The 12,794-nt window shown below is 39.9% G+C and overlaps 1 protein-coding gene across 8 annotated transcripts in view; it reads left to right on the top strand.

The window, feature by feature from the left end:
* LOC128614106 (microtubule-associated protein 4) overlaps positions 1-12,794 on the top strand; it is a 91,335-nt gene that overhangs the window by 21,382 nt on the left and 57,159 nt on the right. For 7 of the 8 annotated variants that reach the window (XM_053635429.1, XM_053635424.1, XM_053635443.1 and 4 more), the window contains exon 2: positions 4,755-4,936. In XM_053635429.1, coding sequence (XP_053491404.1) covers positions 4,762-4,936 — 175 coding nt within the window. In that variant the 5' untranslated portion in view covers positions 4,755-4,761. The remainder of the gene's footprint in view (positions 1-4,754; positions 4,937-12,794) is intronic. The other variant, XM_053635409.1, reaches the window with a different exon arrangement.

Raw genomic sequence — 12,794 nt, 5'->3', positions numbered from 1 at the left:
GTTCATCACTTGGCTGTATATTCTGAAGGGGTGTTTCTTTAAACATGGAAAGGATTCTACGATCATCCACCACTGTTGCCTTCCATGGACATCCAGGCCTTTTTGTGTTGCAGAGCTCACCAGTGCATCCCCCCATTGATTTGGCCACTCCTAAAGTTCCTGCTATCTCTTTGATGGTTTAAAAAAAAAAAAACAGCCTAAGGATGGCCTTTTTCATTTGCATTGAGAGCTCCTCTGGCCGCATGCTGTGGGGTTCACAGCAACAGCTTCCAAATGCGAATGCCACACCTAGAATCAACTCCAGACCTTTTACCTGCTTAATTGATTATGAAATAACGAAGGAATAGCTCACACCTGTCCATGAAACTGCTTTGGAGTCAAATGTCCAATTACTTTTGGTCCCTTGAAAAAGAGGATGCTACATATTAAAAAGCTGTAATTCCTAACCCCTTCCTCCAATGTGGATGTGAATACATTCAAATTAAAGATGCGAGACTGTACTTTAAGCCCATATTTATTATTTAACTGTAACTTGAATATGTTTTGGTAAACAGCCAAAATAACAAAACGTGTGTCAGTGTCCAAATATATATGGACCTAACTTGGAGTTAGTGGGATACCTAATAAATACATGATGCATGATAAACAGGCATGTTTTTCCCCCTGTTTTTAAAGTAAGCACAAGTTAGACTTGCTGTACCAGCACTCTTTTTGACTGTTGCTAAACTGCAAACCTCAATCCCAGCACACAATGTGTCCTTCTTCTCTGTTTAAAATGAATGTATTTAAATGAGGTTCTATGTATATACTACATAGATCACTATGATCTTAAAAATCACATTTTAAACACAGCAGAGGTGGAAACTTGAGTCTGCGACTTGGACTCGAGTCACACTTAAGTCACAAAAAAAAGACTTGCGACTTGACTTGGACTTGTGAACAACTGACTCGAGATTTGACTTGACTTAGACTTGTGAAAAACACCAGTCTTTATTTTCACACCAGGGTTTTTTCTCGTGGTGTCAGTCTCGGCGTTCCAGATGGTATAAATGACCTTCCGAAGGGAACTTTGAAGCGAGAGTAATCAAGCTAATCATAAGATGGCTTCAAGCTGAATTTCCCATAAAAATTACTTAGTTGAGTTCTGAGTGACCGTTGTTAGTAGTTTGAAAGTAATAGTTTTTTTTGATTGTGAATAAAAATGAATGATTTAAGTAAAACCTTGTGTGCTTTATTAGATAAATTTGAGTAAATGAACAAGAAATTCTCTAGAAGTAATCAGTTTTACTATTTCAAAATTAATTTAGCCTCATACACTGTTAATTACAATAACTAGGTGAAAGAACTATTGCTAAAAATAAAACTGAGACTTGATTTGGGCTCTACCTCAGAGACTTGACTTGGATTTGGACCTCAGGGACTTGACTTTGACTTGGACCTCAGGGACTTGACTTGGATTTGGACCTCAGGGACTTGTGACCATGTCTGAAACCCAGCATTAATCTCTGAGGCATATTTTTATGGATTGCGATGGCTTCAACTCCTCTAGGACCCTTTTTTATTTGGTTGATTTCATATGAAAAGATTTTTAGCTAAATAAACTGTAAAAACGTTTGCAAATTCTTCATATTTGGCCACATTTTCACCTGTTTCTCGCCATGAAACCAGCCAGGGTGGCTGGCATAGTGTGAAATCACAAACAAACAAATACAGCATTATTATGTGAGCTAAACTCTTTGATACTTTGCCTTACAAAACTTCTACTATTTTTATTTTGAATTGTTAGCCATGCATACTCAACACTTTTTTGAATATTTCATTAAAACCTTTAAAACAGTAGGTCTGAATGTTGGGACATAACTGCTTGTGAAGTTAATAATTCACTATATTATGCCTATTGTATTGTTCCCGCTCTGTGTTTCACTTTCACTTAAAATTTGTATCTTTGTAAATAAGCCTTTTTGCCATAAGATAATACTTTATTAATCCCATGATGGAGAAATTAGGGACATACACATACACCTAATTATAACTTTATAGAGGTTTAGAGGATCTCCTGAATAAGGAATTACCCTGTAATTATCTAATTACTTATACATGTATACTTTAGTTTGGAGCTCTAGTTCCTGAGTCAGATACAGAGTTGTGTAATCCAAGTGTTTCAGTAAATCATTTACGTGTTGAGTTATTCCAGCTTAATCTTGGGCAAAGGTTTTTATAAATCATTTGTATTTCATCAGGGGAGGAGACTTCCAGAATAAATTCAGGGGTAGGTTACTGGGTGATTTGTTTAGTATGAAAATGATCTAAGCCATATGCAACTGCCCTCTTTTTCACCAAAAACCCAACCAAAATCAAGAAGAATGTCAGCTGGGATAACACACACAGACTGAAATACCCAGGATACAGGTTAAAGCAGTTAATCATGTAAGTGAATTAATCTTGACTGTTTTGCGGTTGAGGGATTTACAACAGCTTTTGCATGCTGGTTTTGTTGTGCCCGATTTCTGTTCATCATCTGCAGGGAAAAGAAAAAACAAATCTTACATTGAGTCCATCTTTTCCACAAGTTCAGGACGGGAATCTTGTTTTCTTTTTCTGCGCACTTGCCACTGAAGCTCTTGCCATCTCGCCCATTTGAGTCAAATTAGCAAGCATGATTTGATTTGCCTGTAGGCAGAATACAATGGCCGATTTAGTGTTCTCCTGTTTAGCATCAAAAATATTAACCGGTATAGAATCAGATAATTCGCCATGCAGTAGTGTTGAAATGTATCCAACTTTTGATATGGTGTGTGTGTGTGTGTGTGTGTGTGTGTGTGTGTGTGTGTGTGTGTGTGTGTGTGTGTGTGTGTGTAGAGCTGCAATAACTAATCGATAATCTCGATAATAATCGATTATGAAAATCGTCGTCAACCAATCTCCAAAAACACTAATACGCCGTCTGATTGGTCTCCCCTCCGTTCACTGAAGAGATGAAATTACAACACCGCCGTCTTCTTTCACTGACCTTCATTTACATAACGACAAACCGCTCCAAGTGGAGAATTATTCGTGGATAAAGAAAAAATCTTCGAATGCCCAGGCCCTGGTACGCCCCTGGCAGCTGCGCAAAACGTGATTTATCTTAAGAAATGCTTTTTACTTAATATTGTTTTCTTAACAATAACTTTGCAATGCAAGTAACGTAACTTTTATTGACATCAATAACTGTAATCAAATTACATACATTTAAAATGTAACGTGTTACATTACTGCGTTATCAGAAAAAGAAATTAGATTACAGTAAATTAGATGAACGTTACTTTGTAACACGTTCTACCCAATTCTGAATATAATACAGCACATTATACAGAAAGCCTGCATAGTCAGTTTACCTGCTATGACACTTTTCTACCACTAGGGGTTGTTGTATACACATGGTCAGTAGGGTGTGGAGATGTACGTGCATGCTCTCGCATGGGCAAAACTTGATAAATACCATTCAGTCCCATCACACACAACTGTGCACGCATCCACAATGATAAATGAGGCCTCTGGTGACGGTGAAGGCCATAACACATTATTTATCTATTTATATATGATTTTCATCTGTAACAAACCGTTCAGTGAGACCTCGTGCACTGTGGACGAGGTCATCCTGGACAAGACTACTCTCATCAGGATCGAAGTGCATCTTGATTTGCAGCGATTCTTCCTTCTGAGAGGACATGTAGGCTCAAAACATGCGTCATGAGTCAAAACAAAGCCATGGTTGTTCTTTTCTCACTTGTCTACACCGGACAGGTTTTTTTTTGTTTGTTTCCATAACTTCAGCAGTTGCTTGTAGGGTTTACTCAGGAGTATATTACTTTAGTGAACTAGTGCCATGTTTATTGGTATTCTGACTTGCTTAGGTGTGTAATAGCAGGTTCTGAGGGAAAAGCAGGTCTTCGGACTGCTTAGCTTCACCTGTGTTGATTGATTTAAACATGGTTTAGACTTTCTTAGTAGTATTTATGTTTACTGAGGTCATGGAGTTTGAGTTTAGATGTGGTGTAGTATTGGTGTGGCTAAATGCAAGGTTTAGGCTAATTATCATCTTATTTGCCTGCTGCCTTACAGAAGAGGCCATGTGAGTCTTTTAAGAGGACTTTCAGTTCTATGATTTGTAACTAGTCTTGTTTTTAATCCGTTTTAATGTTGGCTACATTTCTCATTTCTGTTCGAGAGAAAGAGGGAGAGAGAGAGAGTTGGGTAAAGTATGTGAGATTTAATAAAACTAGACTTCTTTGAGTCTGCATGGTGTCTCTTGTCATCCTTAATCCTCTTTCTGATGCACCACTGGTACTTCATTTTAGATTTAATGCTGGGGAATGGATGGGGGATAAAAAGAAAGAATAGTATGGTTTAAGAAAGAACGACTGTGAAAATCATGACGATTTTTTTCTCTCTCTCTCTCTAGTTTATATTCTGTTTGTTTTCAGTTTTCTGTCCAGGTCAGCATAACATGAAGGAATGCATGATGTTTGAGAAACGATCCTTCTGGTTTTACCTGTAAATACTGCCCTCTAGTGGCTCCAACTTTGAGCAAAGCCCATTTGTTTGTTGGAGTACTGGAATGATGCACCACATGTCAAAGGCTGTACCTGTTGCTCCGAAGAGAACCGTAGGAATGTTGAATTAAGGAAGAAAGGCGATAAGATTTGTTTTAAGTGTACATGTAGTGATGTATGCGTTTTGTTCCTTTATCTAACACGCACTGTGTTCTCCAGCAGAAGGATGGCAGACCTGAGGCTGAGCGATGCTCTGAATGACAGCGTGTCCCCGCCTGTTGAGGAGAATATAGTGCAGAGGGACTTCGTGGCCACACTCGAGGCAGAGACCTTTGAGGACAAGGTCGGGGAGACCGTGGGCAAGACAGATTACATCCCACTACTAGACGACGATGAAAAGGGTAAGTTACAGACACAACTAGGACTTGGGGGAAAAGATTCTGTCAAAATATTCATATGTAAATCCCTTTAAGTTGCACGCTGTTTGATCATAGTGATTTAATATGAGATTGAAATACTTAAACGTTCCTAAATGTGCTTTTATCATATCTTTCATAATTTTTTGCCATCGCAGATATACCTGATATGTTTTCATAATAATGCGCATAAGAAACTCGTGCTGAAATTAATACTTATCATTTGGATGTGAGTAGAATTTATTCATCATCACATCACCGTGTGACCCTTTTCCCTGTGGATTGAGTGTATTTGAGGACTTGGCATGGATGCCCTTGGCTCTTTGTAAACAAGAAGTTTGATGGTGTTTGGGGAAAACTCATTTTTTACCGCGGATAAAGCACAATTTTAGCTGGATTAGGTTTTTTTGAGAAGCTTTGGCAATTAGATATCACTGGCTGAATTGGACTGAATAAAGTACATGTGCCCAAATGACCATAAATAACCTGGATTAACATGCAATTTTTCCACACACACTTGTCAGCATTACAGTGGTGCTTGAAAGTTTGTGAACTCTTTAGAATTCTCTACATTTCTGCAAAAATACGACCTAAAACACCACCAGATTTTGACACAAGTCTTAAAAGTAGATAAAGAGAACCCAATTAAACAAATGAGACAAAAATATTATACTTGGTCATTTATTTATTGAGGAAAATTATCCAGTATTACATATCTGTGAGTGGCAAAAGTATGTGAACCTTTGCTTTTAGTATCTGGTGTGACCCCCATGTGCAGCAGTAACTGGAAATAAACCGGTAACTGTTGATCAGATCTGCACATCGGCTTAGAGGAATTTTAGCCCGTTCCTCAGTACAGAACGGCTTCAATTCTGCGATGTTGGTGGGTTTCCTCACATGAACTGCTGGATTAAGGTCTGGGCTTTGACTTCTTTAATAATTCTTTGGTAGAATGACTTGTGTGCTTAGGGTTCTTGTCTTGCTGCATGACCCACTTTCTCTTGAGTCAGTTCATGGACGGATGTTCTGATATTTTCCTGCAGAATTGGCTGGTATAATTCAGAATTCATTGTTCCATCAATCATGGCAAGTCGTCCTGGCCCAGATGCAGCAAAACAGACCGAAACCATGATACCAGCACCACCATGTTTCACGCTTCTCATACAAACAAACAAGCAAAATTTATTTTGGTCTCATCCATCCACAAAACATTTTCCTAGTAGCCTTCTGGATTGTCCACATGATCTTTAGCAAACTGTGGACAGGCAGTAATGTTCTTTTTTTCTTTCTCCTTGCAGCCCTGCCATGCTCACCATTGTTGTTCAGTGTTCTCCTGATGGTGGACTCATGAACGTTAACGTTAGCCAATGTAAGAGAGGCCTTTTACACGTTACAGGACCATTACATGTCTTGCTCTTGAAGTGAGCTTTGTATGTAGACCGTTGCTGGGGAGGGTAATAATGGTCTGAAATTTCCTCCATTTGTACACAATCCATCTGATTGTGGATTGGTGGAGTCCAAACTCTTTGGAGATAGTTTTGTAACCTTTTCCAGCATGTTGAGCGACATCAACTCTTTTTCTGAAGTGCTCAGAAATCTCCTTTGTTCATGCCATGATACACTTCCACAAACATGTGTGCCGCACACAGCAACCCTTTTCAGCAGTTTGTGCTACAGTAGCCCTTCTGTGGCATCTGATCCGACGGGCTACTCTTCGCTCCCCACGCGCATCAATGAACCTTGGGTGCCCATGACCGGTTGTCCTTCCTTGGACTGCTTTTGGTAGGTACTAACCACTGCATAACGGGAACACTCCACAGGACGTGCCGTTTTGGAGATGCGCTGACCCAGTCCTCTAGCCATCACAGGTTGGCTCATGACAAAGTCACTAAGATCCTTTCACTTGCCCATTTTTCCTGCACTCAACACATCAACTTTGAGAACTGACCGTTCACTTGATGCCTAATGTATCCCACCCCTTGACAGATGCCATTGTAACGACATAATGCTATTCACTTCACCCATCAGTGGTTTTAACGTTATGGCCGATGGACACCTTAACATAACGGCTGCAGTTATTGTTTTTGTATTCGTCACATGTTTAAGAATATTAGTGGTGTAATTTGTGCAGGCACACTATATTGACGGAAGGTTTTGGACACCTGACCATCACAGTCGTATGTGCGCTTTTTTTTTTTTTTTGGCAGATTTAGTTCTTCTTTACTGTTATAATAACCTCCATTCTTTTGGGAAGTATTTCCACTAGATTTTGGAGCATGGCTGTGAGGATCTATCCATTCACCCACAGGAACATTAGTGAGGTTTAGGCACTGATGTTGGGGGAGGAGGCCTGGGGTGCAGTCATTGTTCCAGTTCATCCCAAAGGTGTTCAGTGGGTTTGAGATCAGGGCTGTGTGCAGGTCTTCAAGTTCTTGAACCTTGGCAAACCATGCCTTCATGGAGCTTGCTTTGTGCACTGGGGTATTGTCATGCTGGGTGTTTGGGTCTCTTAGTTCCAGTGAAGGGAAATTGTAATGCTGCTAGTGGCCAGTCAAATTGGCTTTATGAGTCACGCCCATTCACGTTGGCAAGCTGAAGCTTTGAGATCAGTGCAGTGCAAAATGGAAACACGAGGAAAGTTCGGACACAAATATAAACCACAACTTGCCATGCACTTTACTGTGGACAGCTAAACTTGTTATTAGTGATACACCCGTGAAGTGAGATTCGCGTTCTTTTCCACATATCCTCCATATCATTACTGATGTCTGCTAGAGCTTTTTTGCCATGGATACTGCCAAGCTCTGATACGTTTGTGCCCAGAAGTGTTTGCTGTATTAGGCTTCCTGTTAATCATAGTAATGAGCAGAGCAGTGATGCTTCATAGCAGACATTTTGTTGATCTCTGTGAAATGGCCTAGTGGATGAGTCTCTATTTCTGTACAGATGTAAGAGCTATATCTAGACTCGTGATTCTTTAGCTATGTCAGTGTCCAGTCTGAAGCTGCAGTGGTTGAGCAGGGTGTGTGCTGAACGACTGGGATTGAATAGTTTCATTTAGAGGCTTTTGAGGGCTCAATAGTGTTGAGTCAGTGATGCACTACTGTGTGTGTGTGTGTGTGTGTGTGTGTGTGTGTGTGTGTGTGTGTGTGTGTAAGCAGAAACAGGTGCAGTGTTGGAGAATGGAGAACAGAATGCCCAAGGGGCACCCAAAACTGGTAAGAGGCACCCATAATATCCCCTGATATCCCTGGATACACTTGCCGTTTCTCTTTAGGTGTATTATTTCTTCATAGTGTCACATCTGGCCCATATTTTGCTGTAGTTAATATTGCTGTCTACAGTTTAACTGATGGCAACAATAAATGGTGGTTGCATGCATTCACAGTGCCATGTGGTTTATGTTGTCTGTCTTGGTTGTATTTTTTGTAACGGTTGGTCCGTCATAATGGGTTCAGTGTATTTCAGTATCTTTTTTTCTCGTGTAGTATATCTCCTTCTTTCTTATGTGAGACTTGATTTGTATTATTATTATTATTTTTTTTTTAAATATATATATATATGTACTCTCACTAGGGCTGCCCTATTTCCTAGACTCCCTCTAATACCGCCCATTCCATCTTCATGACCAAGAAGAAGTGAAATGTACAACCCCAATTCCAAAAAAGTAAGGACACTGTGTAAAATGTAAATAAACAGAATGCAATGGGTTTATGAGATTTGTAAATCTCATAAACCCATATGTTGTTCACAATAGAACATAGAAAACATATCAAATGTTTAAACTGAGGAAATGTACCATTTTAAGGAAAAAATGAGGTAATTTTGAATTTGAAGACCACAATATATCTTAAAAAAGTTGGGATGGGGCAAAAAAAGGCTGGAAAAGTAAGTGTTCCTAAAAGGAAACAGCTGGAGGAACATTTTGTTACTGATTAGGTTACTTGACAGCAGGTCAGTAACATGACTGTGTATAAAAAGGATATCTTGGAGAGTCTCTCAGAAGTAAAGATGGGATAGAAGCAAATGTTGCTCTAAAACCTGTATATACCTTTTCAGCATTGATGCTGCCTTTCCAGATGTGCAAGCTGCCCATTCTATAGGCACTAATGTACTCCCATACCATCAGAGATGCAGGCTTTTGAACTGAGCGCTGATAAAAAGACGGATGGTCCCTCTCCTCTATAGTCCTCTTTAGTTTAGAGGACGCGGCGTCCATGGTTTCCAAAAAGAATTTCACACTTCGATTCGTCTGACCACAGAACAGTTTTCCACGTTCCCTCAGTCCATTTTAAATGAGCTTTTTCCCCAGAGAAGACGGCGGCGTTTCTGGATCATGTTCATATGGCTTCTTCTTTGCATGATAGAGCTTTAACCAGCATTTGTGGATGGCACGGCGTACTGTGTTCAGACAATGAGTTCTGGAGGTGTTTCTGAGCCCATGCAGTGATTTTGATTACAGAACCATGCCTATTTTAAATGCAGTGCCGTCTGAGGGCCTGCAGTATTGATCTTCACCTTGTCTCTTGTGCACAGATATTTCTCCAAATTCTCTGAATCTTTTGATATTATGTCCTGTAGATGATGAGATATTCATAGTCTTCGCAATTTTACATTGAGGAGCATTATTCTGAAATTGTTCCACAAATTGTAGATGCAGGTTTTCGCAGTTTGGTGAACCTCTACCCATATTTACTTCTGAAAGACTCTGCTTCTCTAAGATACTCTTTTTATACCCGATCATGTTACTGACCTGTTGCCAATGAACCTCCAGCTGTTTCTTTTTAGTAACACTCGCTTTTCCAGCCTTTTGTTGCCCCCGTCCCAACTTTTCAAAATTACATGATTTTTTTTTTCTTGAAATGGTAAATTACCTCAGTTTAAACATCTGATATGTTTTCTATGTTTTGTTGTGAATAACATGGTTTTATGAGATCTGCAAATTTATTTCCATTTTTCACAGCTTTTTTGGAATTGGGGTTGTAATTCAACTTTTGTTGTGTTTATAATCCATTTTTTGTAATAGGAATTGTTGCACACTACAGGCTGTATACACTACAGGCCAAAACTATGGAAGTAACACTTTTTTTTTTGTACTGTTTGTTTAAAAAATATTTCACAAATGAATCACTCGGCCATCTACTAATCAGTCCCCCTAGGATTTAGCGATTTTGTGATCACAGAAATGAACAAAAATCAAGCAAACTCCGCAATATTAGGAGGAGATCACAATTTTTCAAAATTCCTGCAGATTTTCCCCAGATTTGGACCGCTGTGACGTCATCACAACACTTATTCAGCCAAAGCACTCTTTGATTCACGTGTGTTGAACATGAGTACAGCTAAAAGGTCTCGTTTACCAACAAACATCACTGCGAAAGACCGTGCAAAACAATAATAAAAAAAAAAGGCACAAAAACATTCTGAAATCCTGTACGGACTGATTAATACAGCAGTAGCATGATAGTTATTGTTTGGTTTCTAGTCAAGATCAAAAAATGCTACAGAAAATAGTCCATTTGTCACCAGTTGTACTCCAGCAGCTGTCTTAACCCTTCAGTCAAACAAATGCTATGCTAGTAAGTTACCTGCTGAAAGGTCTTGAATGGAGGCTGGTTGTTTTTGAACTTTTAAAGTTAAACTCATTCAATTCAAGTGGCAAGTTAGCTAGGCTTAAACAAATAAGGCTAATCATAAACATAATAAATTTGAGAATGGTGGCTTATGATTTCCCCCCACTGTAACAATTCAATTTCAAGTGTTACAAACATTTTACAAGCTTAGTGTTTATTCCAAATGTTTGGCCTGTTGTGTAACTGTTACTGACTGCAAGCTCCTGCGCTTGCCCTGTCAAAACTTTTTTGCTTAGTCGGGCTTGGCATTTTTCGTAATCGAATGCAGCTACTGTATATTCCACCTTGTGACATGTACAGGAATAACTCGGCTGCCCTCCAAACCCAAATCCAATCTGGCACACAGGAGTGAAAAGTTTTAGACAGGGTGAGTCAGAAGTGCAACACTGCATGACGTGGCCCGCTGTGCTAACATGACTGCCCATGCCACATTACGTTATTAGGACGAGGCCCCCACTTGTCTGCTCTGGCCTGTCCTGTCTGTATGCTGAGGTCAGTATATAAATCAGGCAGCACTGAGAGCGCAGGCGTCAGACTCTAGCTGCTAATGCTACCTGTTCAGATGTCAGCGTTTGCATTAGTCAGTTAAGACTAAAATGCAGTTAACAGAACTATTACGCTTCATGTTTTAGATTCAGTCTCCTTGAGGTGGCACTGTTGTGCCTTTTACGTTTCTCCGCCCTAGCACAGGATGTGCTTTGTAAAACCATGTTTTCATGAGTCTTTTTAAGGCTTGTGGTATCTAGGACAGAGAATTTAGTGTGCACTGTAGGTAAGCAGCTCGTCCCTGATTGGCACTTCTGAGTCTCTCTGCTGTGCTCTGCATGCTTTTGTTTGTTAAAGAGGAGGTTCTGCATGGCTATGCATGTTGCATGAGAAGACGCATGGGGAACTGAAGGGAAGGGAAGATGGTTTGAATTGATTGACACCTGATCCTGTTGTGATCAAGTACTAACCAGCACTTTTATTCTCTTCCCATTGCCTCTCTCACTGGACCCTCTCCATTAAACTCATTATGCCATTCTTTTCTTCCTCTGTTTACCAATTTCTTTTTGTCCTTCACACATCTGCCTTGGTTGCTCATTTATCACTGTCGTCTTCGGACTGCACCCTGCTCCATTCTTGTCCCCAATTCCACTTCTCCGCCTTGCTCTACCCCTCATCATGTGCTCCAGAGGATTAGCTTTGCTGCTGCTGTTGCTGTCAATGACTTAGACCTGCCTCTGCCTCTGCCTACCAGCCCAGCGCCTCCTTTCCTGTCTTCACCATACACAGCCACCTCACCATGCGACTACGCAGCAAGTGCACCAGAGAGACGACGTTTAAGAAGCCTGTGGGATTACCACTACTTTTCCCATCTTACTAGACTCCCATGATGGACTTGTGCGCTGCGGGATGAGCCAAGTCATAGGACGTTACCATAAGGAAATTAGACATCAAACTAAACACACGCACGCACGCACACACACACACAAAATGGGCCTCATTTATCAAGCTGAATGAATTTACACAAGTAAGGTAGTGTTGATAAAAAGCCAAGCCTTAAGTTTGTATCCTGAGTTTGGGATAATTTAGATATAAGGAGACTCACGTAGGTGAACCATGATTGATTGGCTTCAAATCCTGTAATTGGCCTGAGTTACGGATTACACGGTGCAGTTTAAATCACCTAACTATTTCAATTGCACACACAAGTTTAGTGTAAAAAAAAAAAAAAAATGTTTTATATTAATGACTTGAAAGAAAGCGATCCAAATGAAATCTGTAAATGAAGTCAGGTAAGACAAAAGAAATGGAGTGCTGCAGGAATGAGTCCTAACACCTGGAGATGAGTTAGCACTTCTGGTTCCATTGTCCCGAAGTCAATGGTTTTTAATTTTTTTTATTTTATCGGTTTTTGGTTAAATGCCTGAAATAAGGTCTGTGGTTAACACAAGCTCAAGATATTTTCATGATTTATTCTAGGACATAAAATACATCAGTAATACCCCACTCGTGACTTCACTTTTACGTTCCTTGAAAAAGACGGCTGCTAATGAGTAGCTAATGGTACTACATAGGTTTCCGGGGACATTAAACGTCACCACGCCGAGCAGGAAAACTCCTCTACTACAGCCTTGTTGTGTTTATACTCGCACTCATGCAAACTATTCCGTCGTAGATTGATCAATTTATAGTTTTTTCCAGTGATAGTGTTTTTTGTTTTTGTT

The sequence above is a fragment of the Ictalurus furcatus genome, chromosome 1, assembly GCF_023375685.1.
Source record: "Ictalurus furcatus strain D&B chromosome 1, Billie_1.0, whole genome shotgun sequence".
Taxonomy (NCBI): Eukaryota; Metazoa; Chordata; class Actinopteri; order Siluriformes; family Ictaluridae; genus Ictalurus; species Ictalurus furcatus.
This window is presented reverse-complemented; position numbering and strand designations above follow the sequence as displayed.